Source organism: Amblyraja radiata, unplaced genomic scaffold, assembly GCF_010909765.2.
Source record: "Amblyraja radiata isolate CabotCenter1 unplaced genomic scaffold, sAmbRad1.1.pri scaffold_391_ctg1, whole genome shotgun sequence".
In the NCBI taxonomy this organism is placed as follows: Eukaryota; Metazoa; Chordata; class Chondrichthyes; order Rajiformes; family Rajidae; genus Amblyraja; species Amblyraja radiata.
Window position 1 is genome coordinate 95,829 of NW_022630518.1, and position 19,366 is coordinate 115,194.

Consider the following 19,366-nt stretch of genomic DNA (forward strand, 5'->3'; position numbering starts at 1 on the left):
TGCACACTAAATATTTATCACGCATATTTATAGCTGCAGGATGCTAATTTTGCAGTTCATCCTCAAATCTCAATGTTAATTGAATTTGTGGGGCTGTGTATGGGTTTTGTGATGTTTACTAAGAAGGTTGAGGTGGCTTTAAACCCTCAGAAGGAACGTTACTCCCTGGTTATTTAGTTTGCCTCACCTACAAGCCTGGGAATGAAACTGCCAACTTAATACTAATTTTAAAAGTAGGTATGGATTCAGGGTAAATCCTTATTAACCCGTGACAAGGGTATGAGCATTGGGTCGTGCAGTTTATATGTACTCCAGTAGGGGGAGGGAGGTGGGCTATATTTTGTACGGCGATGATTTGCCTCTCTCAATCAGCACTTCATCCATTCATTCATCCATTCAGTCATTGTGTGATGCAGTTTCACAAATTAAATTCAAGGTACAGCTCCGTGGTTTCAATATTTTATTATTAAAATATAAAAGTAGCAAATACCATACAAAAGATAGAACTGATTTCACACACAAAGTCAAGAACAACAACAATTCCTAACAGTTGGTGCCTCCAAAGAGACTAGCAGCAGGTTGATGCATCACTCACTGATCCAGCAGCAAGCCGTTCCTGAATATCACATTGCCACAAAGGTTTACACCAGTACAAGGCCATTTTCAAAATACTTTTAATTGGTTTATTTAAAAAAAACTTCCTGGTTATTTATATTTTTTAAGCACAATGACAAAACTGTACAATATCCATTTGTTCAAAAGAAAACCGGTGAGCTGTAAAATGATCAGTAGCAGCCATTGACACCACATCTGTTCTGATGGGGTTTTTTTCTTGAATATATATATATATTTATATAAAAGGGAACAAAATGGACAAACATCGAACATATACATCTGTAAAATTAAACAAGGTTCTGAAGGAAAGGGACCCCCACTCTGGAGATCAGGCTGCGATTGTAAGTGTACAAGGGTGGTGTTAGTGCAATGTGGACAGGTAGCTGATCCACTGCATGCTCGCCTCCTGCCCGGCCTGGCTGGCTGGCCTGCTGCACGAGGCTGCCTGCTTCACCCACCACTCCCTCCCAACAGTCGCACTCCTCCCCCAAAGTACCCAGCAACGCTCTGGGCATGGCAGCTTTATTTACAAAGCCCATCTGTAACGGGACACAAAAGTCTGTCGGCACATCACTCAGTCGGTCGGCTGGTCGGGGGAACCAATCCAAAAATCCGTTTTGCTGGGAACAAACGTAAAAAACCTGCTCCCTCTAAAGTTAAACTCAAGTGCGTTGGGCTTTCAAAATAAAGAAAAATAGGGGCAAAAATCTTAGTCTCAGTTTAATCTAAGTCTTAGCCTTTCACAGGAAGCCAAGCATCTTGCGTGGAAGAAGCTACCTGGTAATCCCCCCATAAACATTGTAGATGTTCAGAGCTGACCAGGTGAGGTTTATTCCCACGGGGGGCTGAGAGATGTTGACTAACCACCCCCTGGGCTGACAGCAAGAGGGAACGCTGAGAACTAAAATAAAACCCAGAGAGAGGGGCGAGGGTTACTTCAACGTTAAAGCCATCACTTGCTTGTCACAGTATCTTGTGATGGCAGAACTCCACACGCAGCCTCTAGTTTATTATACTGCCAACACCAGCGGTATAATTGTCCCCAGGGTGTGTACCAGTGACCGGCCACCTTCAGTACTGCAAGCAAGTGCTTATACCCAGCTACTCTGGGCTGGAGGGGGGAGGGCGAACATCGTGAACTTTGGTGGGCAGGATCGCCAGCAGACGGCTGCAGCAGGAGGTCAGCCCTGTTAAAGGGGCCGACGGCTGAAGGACATTGCACGCAGCGACTTGTCTGCTGACCTACAAGCCACACTCTGGGCCAGAGGACACCCCCACCCCCCCCCCAGGCCCACAGCACCAGTCAGCCGCCTTTTATTACAAAATAGATATTTACAAAAATAGTTGGAAACAAATATTTCAGCCACTGCAGGCTGTCAGCACTTGTCACAAAGAGAGCGGGCGAGGAGAGATGGGGTGGAAAGCCATTGAGGCCACTTGCTACGGAGCATGGGCTCAAACTCGTGGATTTCTTCTCCTCCTCCCCTCCCCTCCAACCCCCACTCAGCAGAAAGCAAAAGTCCAAAGGTGTTGGGGAAGGGTGGCTGGGCTTCTGATGCAGTGCGAATCGCTGGCTGGCTGGCACTTGTTGCAGAGGTAGAAGTGTTCAGTAGTTGCCTGGTCCATGGGGGAGGGGGTGGGGGGTGCCGCACGCTGTCTCTGTCTCCGCTTGCTTCCGATACGAGGGCGGGGAAGAGGAGCGAGCTAGTGTTCCTCTCTGCATCGCCGCCCGAGTGGGCAGAGGGGCGTGCGTCCTTGTCCGCAGTAGTATTTGGAGCAGACTCGCCAGTAGTGGGGGGGGGGGGGGTAAAGCAGTTTTAGTTGTCCTCCCCTTCAAAGTTCAGCTGCAATTCAAAGCGGCCGTGATAAGCCTCACAGAGGCAAACAGGAAGGGGAACGGAGGCAAGGGGCAGTGGGGGCAGCGAGCGAGGTCCAGTGTCACATTGTAGTGGTCTAAATCCCATGCTAATGCCCCTCCAGTCTCATCGTCCTGGAGCCTGTGTAGACGCTGATGGGAGATCAGAGCAGAGCAGAGAACGGCCGGCGACTCTTCAAACTTTCCACAGGATAGAGAGATAGAGAGAGAGAGAGAGAGAGAGAGAGAGAGAGAGGGTGAGAGAGGGGTGCGCTGACTCCAGCCAACGTCACGGGCCTGTCTCCACACAAGTCAGAGTGCCTGGCACAGCCACAACACTCTGCAGCTCTCCACACGTGGCCTCAGAGCGACTGACTGCTTTGTCCATCAGGCGGGCGGGTGGCCCCTGGCCATCAGGGCAGTGGGGGCCCGTTCACTCCCGGGTGGTAGAAGGCACAGTTGATCTCGTAGCGGCAGCTGCCCTTCATCATGAAGTGCCGGCACCGAGGTCTGTTTGACATGTCTGTGTGGAGAGAAAGAAGCCAATCGTCCCGTTAACCCCAGTGTGTTCAACAGGACAGGACGCACACAACAGCCCCGACACCCCACTACACCCACCACAAAATACCCTCACCCCATCTATCCCCACCCCAAAACTCCCTCACCCCCTCTACACCCACCACAAAATACCCTCACCCCCACTACACCCACCCCAAATACCCACACCCCCTCGATCCCCACCCAAAATACCCTCACCCCCTCGATCCCCACCCAAAACTCCCTCACCCCCACTACACCCACCCCAAAATACCCTCACCCCATCTATCCCCACCCCAAAACTCCCTCACCCCCTCTACACCCACCACAAAATACCCTCACCCCCTACCACAAAATACCCTCACCCCCTCGATCCCCACCCCAAAATACCCTCACCCCCTCGACTCCCACCCCAAAATACCCTCACCCCCTCGATCCCCACCCAAAACTCCCTCACCCCAACTACACCCACCCCAAAATACCCTCACCCCATCTATCCCCACCCCAAAACTCCCTCACCCCCTCTATCCCCACCCAAAATACCCTCACCCACTCGACTCCCACCCCAAAACTCCCTCACCCCCACTACACCCACCCCAAAATACCCTCACCCCATCTATCCCCACCCAAAATACCCTCACCCCCTCTACACCCACCACAAAATACCCTCACCCCCTCTACACCCACCACAAAATACCCTCACCCCCTCTACACCCACCACAAAACCCCCTCACCCCCTCTACTCCCACCCCAAAACTCCCTCACCCTCTACACCCACCCCAAAACTCCCTCACCCCCTCTATCCCCACCTAAAAAACCCAACACCCCCTCTCTACACCCACCCCAAAACTCCCTCACCCTCTACTCCCACCCCAAAACTCCCTCACCCCCACTACACCCACCCCAAAATACCCTCACCCCCTCGACTCCCCACCCAAAAAACCCTACACCCCCTCTCTACTCCCACCCCAAAACTCCCTCACCCCCTCAACACCCACCCCAAAACTCCTTCACCCCCCTACTCCCACCCCAAAACTCCCTCACCCCCTCTACACCCACCCCAAAACTCCCTCACCCCCCCCCCTCTACCCTAACCCTAACAGGCTGACCCACGACCACAGCTCACACCATTTACTGGCCACCCGCAGGTTCCTATACAGACTGTCCACGCTGGCATTGAATGGAGTTTTAGACGCCCCCACCCTGGGGAAAACCGTCCACCTTAACTCAGCCTCGTGGTTTAACGTTCTATGCTCTAGGGCGGCACGGTGGCGCAGCGGTAGAGTTGCTGCCTCACGGCACCAGACACCCGGCTTCCATCCCCATTACGGGCGCTGTCTGTGCGGAGTTTGCACGTTTTCCCCCGTGACCTGCGTGGGTTTTCTCCGAGATCTTCGTTGTTTCCTCCCACACTCCAAAGATGTGCAGGTTTGTAGATTGATTGTGCGTGTGTGTGTGTAGGGTGGGACTAGTGGGCCTGCATGGACTCAGTGGGTGGAAGGTCCTCTCCGGTGCTGCACTGGGCTATGTAACCATGTTCACCCAACAAGCTGCCCCACAATCACCCCCCCGCCACCCTCTGCTCACTGACCACTCCTCTCTGCACATCCCCCCACACCCTCTCCTCTTCCCTCAGCATCCCCCCTACCTCCACCCCCAGGACTGTACGGAGCTGCCCAGTCAGAGACCCCTCTCCTCCTCATGACCACCTACCTCCATTGTGGTTGCCATTGCCATGTCCTCCTCTCCCCCCTCCGTGGGAGTGCGGCCCTCGGCTGCAGCGGCCCCTGAAGCCCTGGTCGTTGTTGCGGCCCCGGCCTCGCGAGTAGGGGCCCCCGCGCATGCCGTGAGGGGGGCCCCTCATGTTGTTGTTGTTGTTGTTGTCACCGGGGGGCTCCCAGTAGCTGTCGCGCTGTTGAGGGGGGCCCATCGTCCGGGGGCCACTGTGACCATGGGGACCTGCGGGGAGGACGGACAGGAAGGTGAGGCCGATGCACAAACATAGAGCTGGGGGTGTGGGGGAAGGTGCGGGAGTGGAGCAAGGGCTGCTACACCTACCTGGGTAGGGGCTGCCCGGACCACCGGGACCACCGGGTGGGAAGTGGGGCATGTTGTTGGGGCCTGGCGGGAAGCCATTCATCACTGGAGGAGGGCCCATCATCTGTTGGCCTGGGGAACAAGAGCAAAGTCAAGTACTCAAGCAATAAATATATCTGGACAATCATAAACCCACCCTGCTTTTTAATAAAAAAACACCAGCAATTATGGAAAATGCACAAGTTATAACAAAATGCTCCCACCTAATAGAAAAACCAGTCGAATAATTAAATAAAAGCTTCCAGGTAATAATTATAAAATGGCCCTGAATAATTTAAAATCCCCAAAATAATTAAAAATCCACCAAATAATTTAAAATCTTTAAAGGCAGCAACTCTAATGCTTCGCCACTGTGTATGTGGGAAGGAACTGCAGATGCCGGTAGAAGCCAAAGATAGACACAAGATGCTGGAGTAACTCAGCGGGTCAGGCAGCATCTCTGGACAGAAGGAATGAGTGACGTTTCGGGTAGAGATCCTTCTTCAGACTGAGAGTCGGGGGGGGAGAGGGAAACGAGAGATATAGACGGTGATGTCGAGAGATATAGAACAATGAATGAAAAGATATGCAAAAAAAGTAATGATGATAAAATGGTTTGTGGGGAGACAAAAATGTTGGAGAAACTCAGGAGCGAAGGAATAGGTGACGTTTTGTCTTGACCTGAAACGTCACCTATGCCTTTGCTCCAGATGCTGCCTCACCCGCTGAGTTTCTTCAGCTTTTTTGTCTCCCTTCGATTTTTCCAGCATCTGCAGTTCCTTCTTAAACATGAACTGTTTATATGTGTGTTGCACATGGGTCTTCTTCAGAGAAGCGCGAGCCATTCCTATTCTCCAGAGATGCTATCTGAGCCGCTGGAGGGTTTCTGTATCTACCTCTGCCCTAGGCACCATCTCCAGCACTGGCTGCAGATTGACTGAGCTACTGCAACTAAAGGAAGTTGTGAACTCCAACCTCCCACACGGTTCTGCCCCTCCCCAGTTCACCATCCTTGGAGATCGGGGACCGCTGCCGTCTCTGTTCTTCCAACAGGGTGCAGAGGGGCAGAATCGGACTGAAACCAGTCGCTATCCGCTTGTATCTTCACTTTGAGGTAGCAATCAATGGATAATAATGGGATGCTGAACATTTAAACTCTGATCCTGATCACTGTCCCACACCAGGGACCGAATGTTGGGCTTGATGACTTCTGTAACTTATGGGGAGGTTCCCCAACTCGACCTTGACTCCATCAGCCGGTGAAGAGGGGCTGTATTTTAACTCCCCATCAACACAGGACTGGGAATACTTCACAATAGAAACATAGAAAATAGGTGTAGGAGGAGGTCATTCGGCCCTTCGAGCCAGCACCGCCATTCATGGCTGATCGTCCCCTATCAATAACCCGTGCCTGCCTTCTCCCCATATCCCTTGACTCCACTAGCCCCTAGAGCTCTATATAACTCTCTCTTAATCCATCCAGTGATTTGGCCCCCACTGCCCTCTGTGGCAGTGAATTCCACAAATTCACAACTCTCTGGGTGAAATACTTTCAAGCGAGAGTTAGATTTAGCTCTTGGGGCTAAAAGAATCAAGGGATATTCGGGGAGAAGGCAGGAACGGGGAACTGATTTTGGTTGATCAGCCATGATCATATTGAATGACGGTGCAGTCTCGAAGGGCCAAATGGCCTCCTCCTACACCTATTGTTTATGTTTCTAGATGCGGCACACACACACACACACACAGTCCAGGGTCACGCATGTTAACGTACCTGGAGGGGCTTGTTGCTGCTGCAGGGGCCCAAGTAGCTGTTTGATTTTATCCGAAAACTCTGGCTGTTTAACCAACTCCTCGATGGGCTTTTGATTGCTCTGGGTGGGCAAAACAAAACAAAAAGGTTGGTTAATACAATGAACTTGTTTCATAAGCAATTAAACTTAACCAACAAACACACAAAAAGCTGCAGTAACTCAGTGGGACAGGAGAATGGTCTTGACTCCAAACGTCACCTATTCTTTTTCTGTCCCGCTGAGTTACTCCAACTTTTTGCGTCTATCTTCAGTTTAAACCAGCATCTGCAGTTCCTTCCTAAACTCAGCCAAGGTTACACAGTAGAACATAGAACAGCACAGCACACAAACAGGCCCTTCGGCCCACAATGCCTGTGCCGAACATGATGCCCAGACCATCTCTTATCTATGTGTAAGAAAGAACTGCAGATGCTGGTTTAAATCGAAGATGGACACAAAATGCTGGAGTAACTCAGCAAGTAACTTCAGTCTGAAGAAGGGTCTCGACCCGAAAAATTGCCCATTCCTTCTGTCCAGAGATGCTGCCTGTCCCGTTGAGTGACTCCATCTCTTGTCTACCTGTGCATAATCCATAGGTCTGTGCGGCTTGGATAAACCCATTCCTGGCATATCTGTGTGCACATCCAAAAGCTTCTAAAATGCCACTATTGTATCAGCCTCCACCACCACTAACCCTGGCAGCACGTTCCAGGCACTCACCACCCTTAGTGTAAAACAATCTTGCCCTGCACATCTCCTTTCATCTTTTCCCCTCTCATATTAAAACTATACCCTCTAACATTTGATTTTTCCATCGTGGGAAGAAGGTTTTGACTGTCTACACCAGGGGTCGGCAACCAATATGAAAGCCGCTCACAATAAACTGAACCCAGACTGCACCACACAGATGGAAGGGGTGGCACTTGTACTGAGGGAAGAATGGTGATCTGGGCACCTAATCTTTTTCTGCACTTGGATCACTGTCAATGACCTAGTGCTCGGGAATAAGCGAAAGTGTTCAGAGTCACTGCCTAATCTCTCGAAACAAGGTGTTATGAAGTGAGTTAAACTGGCACTAAAAACACAGCTCCAGTGCTAGGGTTCAATCCTGACTAATCTTGTTTGTGTGGAGTTTACACATTCTCCCATTAAGAGGGGTTTCCTCCCACACACAAGTTGCTAAGTTTACACTTTAGAGATGCAGCACGGAAACAGGCCCTTCGGCCCTCTGATACACTACACAGCAGCGACAATTTACAATTTTTACTGAAGCCAATTAACCTGCAAACCTCTACATCTTTGGAGTGAGGGGGAATACTGAATGGCCTAGATAGAGTGGAAGTGGAGAGTCTAGGACCAGAGGACAAGGGGTCAGAAGAAAAATATGTAGCCTTTAGAATGGAGATGAGGAGGAATTTCTTTAGTCAGAGGGTGGTGAATCTGGAATCCATTGCTGCAGATGGAGGTGGAGGCTAAATCATTGGGTGTGTGTTAAAGTGGACATTGACAGTCTCTTGATCAGCAAGGATGTCAAAGGTTACGGGGAGAAGGCAGGAGAGCAGGTTAGAGAGGGAATTCTGCACCAATATCACCTGGTCTTAAGATGGCGCCAAAAACATGATGACTTTGCATACTGTCTGCATCTATTATTCCAGCCACCATCGAATGGTGGAGAAGACATGATGGCCTAATTCTGCTCTTATAATCTCAAACATACAAGACCTTAAGATATCTGTTTTCCCAACCTCGTTTTGTTTGAGCTTCCGGCATCTGCACTTTTGGCTACCAGTAACATTAATTGTTGTTCTTCCCACAGATGCTGCCTGATCAGCTGAGTTTTTCTCCAATAGCTAGCATCCTTACCTCAGATTTCCATACTCCGCGATATGTTTTGCCTGCCACTTTTTTACCCCGGATTTCCGTCCTCTGCGGTATGTTTTGCCTGCCACTTTTTAACCTCAGATTTTCAGCCTCTGCAATACGCTTTGCCTGCCACGTCTTTACCTCAGATCTCCAGCCTCTGCGTTATGTAATGCCTGCCACTTTATCTCAGATTTCTGTCCTCTGCTGTATGTTTTGCCTGCCACTTTATCTCAGATCTCCAGCCTCTGCGTTATGTAATGCCTGCCACTTTATCTCAGATTTCTGTCCTCTGCGGTATGTTTTGCCTGCCACTATCTCAGATTTCTGTCCTCTGCGGTATGTTTTGCCTGCCACTTTATCTCAGATTTCTGTCCTCTGCGGTATGTTTTGCCTGCCACTTTATCTCAGATTTCTGTCCTCTGCGGTATGTTTTGCCTGCCACGTCTTTTCCTCAGATTTCCAGCCTCTGCGGTATGTTTGCCCGCCTGCCACTTACCATGATGGAGGTGAGGAGCTCCTGGACGTTGATGCCAGAGTTGGGATTCACGCCAGCCTGCTGTGCCTTCACTATGCCCATGCTGCCCATCAGGTTGACCAACACTGGAGGCAGCTTGGAGCTTCCAGAACCATCCGGGGAGTGCAAGCCAATGACGGGCAGCAGCGGCTCTTCATACAAAATCTCCTCGACTCCATTCTCCTGGAGACAGAAGCCACAAAGATGGGATGTAACAGCTGAAGGACCAAGTCATAGAGCACAGAAACAGACCCTTCGGCCCAACATGACCATGCTAATCCCACCTGTCTGCGCTCCACCTAAGCCCCCCCACCTTTCCCATCTCTGTACCTGTCCAAATATCTTTTAAATGTCGCTATAGTACCTGCCTCAACTACCTTCTCTGGCAGCTTGTCCCATATTCCCATCCCCCTCTGTGAAAAAGTTTCCCCTCAGATTCCCGTTAAATCTTTTCCCTCTCACCATCAACCCATGGCCGCTGTAAACTTGCCCCCAGCCTGTAGGTAGTGAACGCAAAAGTGGGATAACAGAAACATTGTGAACGGGTGACCGGTGGTCAGTATGGACTCGATGGGCCAAACGGCTCCTTTTCCATGCTGTTTCTCTAATCTAAAAGATGATCCCCCCCGAGCAAAAAACTAAACAAATGCGGCACACTGGGGGATAGTGGGGAGAGCACTAAAATAAACGCAACACAGGCACTTTGAGAAGACAATGAAAACTCAATTCCCTCTAGACAACATGGGTTATGATGTGATGAGCACTGGGCCTTTACTCAATGCATTTTAGAAAGATGAGGGGGGACCTCATTGAAACTTATCGAATAGTGAAAGGCCTGGATAGAATGGATATGGAGAGTCTAGGACCAGAGGATGTACTTTTAGGAAGGAGATGAGGAGGAATTACTTTAGTCAGATGTGGGTGGCAAATCTGTGGAATTCATTGCCAGAGGGCTGTGGAGGCCACGTCAATAGATATTATTAAGGCGTAGATTGACAGATTCTTCATTAGTACGGCTGTCAGGGGCTATGGGGAGAAGGCAGGAGAATGGGTTTGAGAGGGAGCGATAGATCAGCCATGAATGAATGGTGGAGTAGACTTGATGGGCCGAATGGCCTAATCCTGTTCCTATAACTTATGATATCAAACGTTTACCCCAGCAAACAAAGGGGCTTTGAGTGAATTAAGGGCCTGTCCCACTTAGGCAACTAGTTTTAATGGAATTCACCTACAACAGCTGGCGACAGCAAATATTGTTGCCATTGTCACCAACATTTTTTGAACAGTTTGCCGCAGTCGCCTGTAGTCACCCCCAAAAAAATAATTCCTAAGTGGGACAGGCCCAATGAGAACACGACGAAGAGGAAACTTACATCATCCAGTGGAATGACCTTGGGCGGAATGGTTTCGTAGGATTCGGGGTCAGGTTCATGGGGACTGTCTGGAACGCTGTGGATCCAAACACAAACAGATCAATACGTGCACCAAATACTCTGATGAAACAGCACCTTGGGCTGGCCGCCAGTGAAGAGAAAAACCCAACATAACTCGTGCCTTTCACCAGCTCTAATCAGACCCGCAAAACTAATTCTGGTTCTCTACAGGTCCACCTGCTCCAAATGCACCTCCGATATTTATCCAGAATCCCGTATTTTGTTCCCTTTGCCCCTCTCAGCCAAAGTTAGGAACCCGCAAGGAATGTGGAGGACAAAACAACAACTTGAAGGCTTCCGGCACATTGGCCTTCATCAGTCGGTATTGGGTATTGAGTGTAGAAGTTAGGAGGTCATGCTGCAGTTATATACAACGTCTGTGAGGACAAGTTTAGTGTTTAGTGTTCAATTTTGGTCACCATGTTATAGGAAAGATGGAGTCAAGCTGGAAATGGTGCAGAGGAGATTTACAAGGACATTGCCAGGACTTAAGGGCCTGAGCTATATTTCGGGAGAGGTTAAGCAGGCTAGGACTTTATTCCTTGGAGAATAAGGGGTGGTGATCTTACACAAAAGCACAAGAGGAACAGATCTGGTAGGCACACAGTCTCTTGCTCAGAAAGTAGGAGAATTGAGAACCAGAGGACATAGGTTTAAGGTGAGGGGTTAATAAGAACCCTGGGGTTTACACAAAGGGTTGTGGATGTATGGACGAGCTGCAAGAGGAGGTAGTGGGACAGGTACTATCACAAGGTTTAAGAAGCATTTAGATAGGTACATGGATAGAATAGGTTTTGAGGGATATGGGCCAAATATGGGACTAGTGTAGATGGGGCAAGTTGGGCTGAAGGCCGTTTCATGTAGCCGGTGCAGGTGACCAAAGATCTACATCAGCACCCTGCTCAAGTGGTTTATGTTGGCAGACTTAAACTCCAAAGCTGCTCCACACTCAACGACACAGGTGCTGGAGTAACTCCACAGCTCAGGCAGCATCTCTGGAGAACATGGATATCTTCAGGAAAAGGGTTCCAACCCGAAAATCACCTGTCCATGTTCTCCCGAGAAACTGCCTGACCCGCTGAGTTATTCCAGCACTTTGTGCCCATTTGTTAACCAGCATTGCCAATTATTCATTTCTAACACCAGGCTCAGTGGGTCAGCCCCGGGTATATAAGACTCAAAATCGCAGAACAAGGATCAAGAGAATAGTTAGATGTTTAAATGCCAACAGGAGCAATGGCAGAGTAACCAAGGAGACACTAGCAGGAAGACCATGAAGCAAGTGTTCAAGGCAAGAGCCAGGAGGAAGACATTTAACTTGGCCTGAAAGGGCAGTGGATTTAGAAACCACAGAAGCTGGAATGTCAGAGGTTAAGTCTTGATAGAAGTAATAAAAATGATAAGAGGCATAGATAGGGCAGACAGTGAAGAGGCTTTTCCCCAGGGGGTAAATATCCAACACCAGAGGGAAGAGCAAGAGGGGGAAAGTTGAAAGGATCACGTACAGGCAGATAGATCAGTTTAACTAGGCATCGTGTTTGACACAAACGTTAGTGGGCTGAAGGGCTCTTTTCCTGTGCTGTGCTCAAAGCTTAGTAAATGGGCCAGGACAGTTTTAATGGGCCAATCAGCCCGCCTGTCGCCTCAACTGCGAACAGGTGCTCAAATTGGCAACGGCACAACTACCCAGCTCAAAATAGTTCAGTCAAGGGCAAAATATAGCCTGGAATCAATAATTAAACAGGCAGCTGTGAACACAGCAGCCAAGGTCACATACAGTACTGGCCGCCGCTCATTTGTGGGTGGCGCAGCGGTAGAGTTGCTGCCTCACAGCGCCAGAAAGCCAGGTTCAATCCGGACTATGGGTGCTGTCTGTGTGGAGTTTGTACGCTCTCCCAGTGACGGCGTGGGTTTTCTCCGGGTGTTTCGGTTTCCTCCCACATACCAAAGACAAAGATGTACAGGTTTGTCAGTGAATTGGCTCCTGTAAGAATGGTAAATTGTCCCATTGTGTTTCGGAAGAGAGCTCGCCTATGGGGTGATCACTGGTCGGCACGGCTGAGGATCGGTTTCTGCTCTCTCTCTCGCTCTCTCTCTAAAGTCTACAGAGAAGGTAGGTCCAAGCCCCATAGAAATATCTCTGGTGTGCACCAAACAGGCACGGCACAGGCAAAGAGCATAGCCAAGCCGCACATTCCTCTGGCACAGGGAGGAGTTCTCATTCACCAAACTAATGCCAAAGAGACAACTTACTCATCATTTGGATGCTGCTTGTGGGAGTTTGCTGTTTGGAAATTAGTTGCAGTATTTCTTGGAACATTTGAAAAGTGGTTCACTGTTCAGGCACTCGAAGGCTACACATGAGGCTGCATAAATACAGGTCTAACCTTGAATCAGTGTTCCCTTTACACCTCCCTCCTCACCAAGATTCCCTCCCCTATCCCCACCGCTGGTCTGTGCCATCTGCATTATTCAGTGCGGTTTAGTTTAGGTTTGAGATACGGTGTGGACATGGCCCTTCGGCCCACCGGGTCCGCGCCGATCCAGCGATCGCTCATTCAAATTACCTCCATGTCATTCCACCTTCTCAACCGCTGCCTGCACACAAGGGGCAATTGACAGAGGGCCAATAAACCTACAGACTTTGGAATGTGGGAGGCACCTGGAGGAAACCCACTTGGTCCCAGGGAGACATGTGCAAACTCCACCCAGACAGCAGCCGAGGTCAGGATGGAAACGGGACCTCTGGCGCTGTGAGGCAGCAGCTCAAACACCTAGTTACGATGTGGCCACGTGCTGACCTGGTGGACTGAACCAGAAGTGGCCAGAAACAGCCATGCCGCCCTGTGAAGCACAACGCAACACTACACATACCCGAGAGGGAACAGAACGTACCAGTCTTTCGACAGGAAGATTTCCTGCAGGATTCCTTTCTCTCGTTCGCCTTGAATGTACTTCTCCTGACTACAGCTGCCACGCTCTGCCAGCTGAGGGCCCAGGTTGATTAAGATCGGGCAGGTCCATGGGACCTTCTCTTCCATCGTGTCGGTGCTTATCCTGCGAGCGTTCTCAAACACCTGCCGGTCCATCATCATATCACGCTTGGCAGCTTCACCAAAGTCTTTGACCTTGTTCACGTTGACTGAAAGGGAAGCGGATTAGATCGTCAGCTCAACACACAAAGACCCGTCAAAGATGGGCAAGATAGAAAAGCCATTTGATAGCAGCATTGGGCCATTCGGCCCATCAAGTCTACTCCTCCATCCAATCATGGCTGATCTATCTCGTCCTCCTAACCCCATTCTCCTGCCCTCCCCACAGACCCGACACCCGTACTAATCAAAAATCTATCAATCTCTTCCTTAAAAAATATCCACTGACTTGGCCTCCACAGCCTTCTGTGGCAAAGAATTCCAGATTCACCAGCCCGACTAAAGAAATTCCTCCTCATCTCCTTCCTAAAGGAACGTCATTTAGAGGAATAAAATAGGGGGGTCTGTCAGTTTAAGCAGGCAAATAGAAAAGTTCATGTGGACTCTGGCAGAGGAGTGTGGCAGTTTGATGGCAAGTTCTTCACTAGATAGTGGCTGCACAAAGGCAGAGGTTTAAACCATTGATAAGGCACAAGGTGACAACTGAACCACCCATTCACCTAGGTACCTATAACAGAGAACAGTACAGGGTAGAGTTGCTGCCTCACAGCACCAGAGACCAGGATTCAATCCTGACTACGGGTGCTGCCTGTATGGAGCTCCCTGTGACCACGTGGGTTTCCTCCAGGTGCTCCGGTTTCCTCTCACACTCCAAAGACAGGTTTTGGAGTTTAATTGGCTTGGTATAATTTTAAAACTGAAAATTGTCCCTAGAGTGAAGGATATTGCTTGTGTCGCTGGTCGGCGCGGTTTCATTGGGCTGAATGAAGGGTCTGTTTCCACGCTGTATCTCTAAAGGTCCACATTAAAGTACGGCACGAGAACAGCACTTCAACCTGCACCTTTTATATCTTACGGGATAGAAGGGTGAATTATGGAATTCCCTGCCACAGAGGGCAGTGGAGGCCAAATCACTGGATGGATTTAAGAGAGAATTAGATAGAGCTCTAGGGCCTAGTGGAGTCAAGGGATATGGGGAGAAGGCAGGCACGGGTTATTGATAGGGGATGATCAGCCATGATCACAATGAATGGCGGTGCTGGCTCAAAGGGCCGAATGGCCTCCTCCTGCACCTATTTTCTATGTCTATGGAATGTAAATAAGCTGAATAATGACACCAACCTTAATCTTGCCACCTGCCAGCTTCCGTTCAAGAGCAATCAGGTAACAGATAATGGCAACACAACCCTAATGGAAACAGAGTGACAAACTCGTGCCTCACCTCTCTCCGTTTCGTCCAGCTCGAAGTAGAAATAATCTCGCAGCATGGAATCCTCGCGCCATGACACAGTCTTCCTCTTCTTCCCCTTCTTGGTTAATTTGGTCACTTCTGGCGCTGCCTCGGGGACAGAGGGCTCGGCCACCGACACAGGCACAGACACAGGCACGGACACCGGGATGTCCTCTTCCGCCGTTGCTGGTGAGAAACAAAGCCCACAAGATGTCACACAGGCACTAGCACAGTTTATGTTTAACACCCGTCTGCCCGGTGTGGTGGGAGTGGACCGAAGGCAAGTCAAAACGGAGCAGAAATATGGATAGCATAAAACATGTCGATTCTGGAGGGAGTTGTGAATTTGTGGAATTCCCTGCCACAGAGGGCAGTGGAGGCCAAGTCACTGGATGGATTTAAGAGAGAGTTAGATAGAGCTCTAGGGGCTAGTGGAGTCAAGGGATATGGGGAGAAGGCAGGCACGGGTTATTGATAGGGGACGATCAGCCATGATCACAATGAATGGCGGTGCTGGCTCGAAGGGCCGAATGGCCTCCTCCTGCACCTACTTTCTGTTTCTATGGAGATAAAGACACAAAATGCTGGAGTAACTCAGCAGGACAGGCAGCATCTCTGGAGAGAAGGGATGGGTGACGTTTCGGGTCGAGACCCTTCTTCAGTCAAGACCCGAAACGTCACCCATTCCTTCTCTCCAGAGATGCTGCCTGTCCCGCTGAGTTACTCCAGCATTTTGTGTCTATCTTCGATTTAAACCAGCATCTGCAGATCGTTCCTGCACATGCTAGATTCTAGAGATGTTCAGAGTCTTTAGATCAAGGGTTCCCAACCTGGGATAAATTTCGCCTACCCAGGGGGTAAATTTGTTGATTCTGGATTTGTACATATTTTTCCCCATTGACTGACTGTGTTTGGTTCTGGTATACCTGCCCTAGATGGTCTGCTCAGATAGGTTCATGCACATACTGTCTTAGTGGACAGCAAAAGCAATTTAACGCTCCAGATTCCTGGTGAGGAAGACCCTCCCCTCATGCTCAAAGTTTGGACGTTACTAAACCCAGCAGAAATTTCAAGATGAATTAACAAGACCTCGCTACATCATGAAGTGACTGAGACATATTACATACGCACGTGCCTGCGAGGGGAAGCTAGATAAGTGCGGTGGTAGAAGGGAATAGAATGTGCTGACGGGTTGAGATGGAGTGGGGGCAGAGGGAGCTGTGGGGAGAGGCTGTTTGTACCAAATGGCTCATTTCCTTGCCAAAAAAGATTGATAGTGTGGAACCCGGGCCTGTTTCTCCGACGTTCTTTAAAGTCAATAACGACTAACATTAAAATATCTTGGCTGGGATATTTCAAACACTGCTGTAGGACTTACTGATCTTCATGGGCTCGGACACCTCCTCCAGCGGTATAGGTGTGGCTGACCTCTCCACATCCATGGGCTCAATGCTGGCAGCATCTGGAGAGGCCGGCTTGGCGCTGCTCTGTTCAGGGCTGGCTTTCGGATCAAAGGGATTAGACTGAAAGGAGAGATAGAGAGAATGCTCAAAAACCCCAGAGTCAGCAACAAAGATGACAAAGCAGAGTGTAAACCATTGGTTTCAGGCGACCAAACTGCCCCACAGAACAATGCGATCGCCACGCCTGTGTGCACGCAACAAATGTGCACAGATGCGTGCCAGGTAGTTAGCTCATTATAGAGTACAGGATCTCTTTGGTTGCTAGAATTAAGAAGCCATGCGTGACATTGCTGTTCAAAGATTGCCAACTGGTTATGCAATCATTTTGACCAACATCATCACCTCGCTAGCTTATAGTGGTAGTCTCTGGGTATATGTACTTGCTCATACAGGCCCGCCCCACCATACAAATGCCTGACTTGTATACAGGCCATACATACGAGCAAGCGTTTGGGTGAACTGTGGGGAGGATTTGCTGACTTTATACCGTAGACATCTTCAGCTGTATGGGAACTCAGGTCATGGCCGTATTCCCAATGCTGACATAATGGCGATTTGTGAACTGTTTGGATTGCGAGCAATTTACAGGAACTGAACCCTGCTGTAACCTGGGAGGGGGGGGGGGGGGGGGTTAGAATCCAGTACTGGCAAGACCTTTGAGGGAAGTGGTTTCAGACCCAATTTTGCTTGTTTTCCAAGAATAACCAAAAGCTCTTTACAGATCACCTCAAAGACAACCTCGGAAACCTCACTGGAGACCCTCGGACTGCATTAGAGACTAAACATTATTCCCTTTATCGTGCATCTGCACACTGTGGGCGGCTCGATTGTAATAATGTATAGTCTTTCCGCTGACTGGTTGGCACGCAACAAAAAGCTATTTACTGTAAACTGAACCTCCCACTTGTTGAAGAATTACCGCCAAGTCAATATAGTCCACACTCTCGTCACTCTCGCAGTACCTTGATGCTGGTTGGTGATGTCATCTTCTTCTTTTTCTTGATTTTTTGCCCATGTACTGGAGCAGAGTTGAGTGCCTCCAAGAAGCCGGTACTCTCAATGGCTGCAAACAGGAGACACAGCACTGTCAGGGTGCAGCCAATCTAACCGATTACTTTATGAAACGCCAAATGAAAATAAAAAGATTCTGAGGTTGGGGCTGCAGAGCATGTACTAACAGTTAAAAGTGATGTGCAGGACATTGTCACATACACAAACTAGTGGCCATTCTGCCCTTCCATACTGTTCCACATGTGGGTGTACTCTGTCCTTCAAGTTTGTTGCCTCTCTGCATGTTGAAGAAAGCATAGGACCCTCGCACGGCTCAGTGCATCTGAGCTTCGTATCTCACATAAACTCACACATAGTTCCTTGCCTGCATTGTGTTATCTGTCCCCACACTGTGCTTCTAGACCAAAGGACACAAAGTGCTGGAGTAACTCGGAGATAAAACCGCGTCTCTGGAGAGACAAGGCAGGCAATGGGTGGAAACGGGGAGGGTTTTTTTTTGATGGGCAGATGTTTGGAACAAAGGCCGGAAATTAAAGTAGAGTGTGTGAGACAGATGGATTGAAGGCTTGCAAATTGTGAAGCCAGAGGAGAGAATGTAGGGAGAGGAGGAGAACGTACAAGCTCTGGAGTTTAGAAGGATGAGAGGGAATCTTATTGAAACATATAACATTATTAAGGGTTTGGACACGCTAGAGGCAGGAAACATGTTCCCGATGTTGGGGAAGTCCAGAACACATGGAATTTTATCAATAAGCATTTTCAGACAAGAACAAGGTGGCAAATACTCACGTTGAGGAGGAATGATCTTGACTTTGATTTCCTTGGTAGTGTTGGGCGTCACATTTAACGGTTTGTACTTCTTTTCCACTTGCGGCGCAGCATTGCTTGTTAAAGACGTGCTAGGAAATAACACACAAAAGAGGGGGTCAATGACAGCAAGAGTTCGAGTCAACTTGTAAAAGACAGGCGTCTAATTACAGCGACGGATTAAAAACCACAGCTGCCAAGATCAACAGGGCCCCAGCTCATTCTAGATCAGTGACTCAAAGCTTGCAGGTGGTCCAAGCAAAGATTGGAGCAATTATTCTCGTCTCCGAGTTCAATACTGAGGGAGGGAGCTCAGCTGGCTTGTCAGAGGTGGTTCTCTTTCTGATGGAAGCAAACCAATGCCGGCACCTCATGTACTGACTTTGAACAAGGGCAGAGATATTTCCCGTCACCGTGCCCATTTGGACTCATCTGCCACCAATTTAAAAATTGAAGCAGATATGATGTTAAATTACAGACGTCCCCCAACTTGCCGAAGGGCTACGTCCCGCGGACCCTTGTACAAGTCAGATGTTAAGCCAGCCTGAAACGGAGGTCCCTGCTGACCAAGATGCTCAGTTTAAGTCAGTACTATTTACACTGTAAAAAATGCACTCTGATAATCTGCCGCCGACAGGCCTTTATGGCAAAGTTAACACTCTATACATTTTAACAACTTTGAGGATTTTAATCAGTGGCGCAGCGGTAGACTGGGTGCTGTCTGCACGGAGTTTGCACGTTCTCCCCATGACCCGCGCGAGTTTTCTCTGGGATCTCAAGTTTCCTCCTACACTCAAAAGGCAGATGGGTGTGTAGGCGAACTTGCTTGGTAGAATTGCAATTGTCCCTAGTGTGTTGGATGGTGTTAGTGTACAGGCGTCGCTGGTTGGCGCGGACTCGGTGGGCTGAAGGGCCCGTTTCCGCGCTGCATCTCGAAACTGAAACTAAACGCACAAAATGGCATCGGAAACATGTCGATTCTTGTGTACTCCCTCAGTGTAATCTATTATGCTTAT

General features: G+C 49.3%; 1 protein-coding gene across 5 annotated transcripts in view; it reads right to left on the reverse strand.

The window, feature by feature from the left end:
* Positions 1-447: 447 nt before the first annotated feature.
* The window catches only part of LOC116969900 (serine/threonine-protein phosphatase 1 regulatory subunit 10-like), a 36,425-nt gene continuing 17,506 nt past the window's right edge, over positions 448-19,366 (reverse strand). For 4 of the 5 annotated variants that reach the window (XM_033016655.1, XM_033016656.1, XM_033016653.1 and 1 more), the window contains exons 9-19: positions 18,333-18,442; positions 17,495-17,595; positions 16,448-16,592; positions 15,061-15,255; positions 13,582-13,828; positions 10,627-10,702; positions 9,236-9,436; positions 6,858-6,957; positions 5,066-5,176; positions 4,721-4,966; positions 448-2,993 (exon numbers count right to left, since the gene is read on the reverse strand). In XM_033016655.1, the coding sequence (XP_032872546.1) occupies positions 2,884-2,993; positions 4,721-4,966; positions 5,066-5,176; positions 6,858-6,957; positions 9,236-9,436; positions 10,627-10,702; positions 13,582-13,828; positions 15,061-15,255; positions 16,448-16,592; positions 17,495-17,595; positions 18,333-18,442 (1,642 nt within the window). In that variant the 3' untranslated portion in view covers positions 448-2,883. The remainder of the gene's footprint in view (positions 2,994-4,720; positions 4,967-5,065; positions 5,177-6,857; positions 6,958-9,235; positions 9,437-10,626; positions 10,703-13,581; positions 13,829-15,060; positions 15,256-16,447; positions 16,593-17,494; positions 17,596-18,332; positions 18,443-19,366) is intronic. The other variant, XM_033016657.1, reaches the window with a different exon arrangement.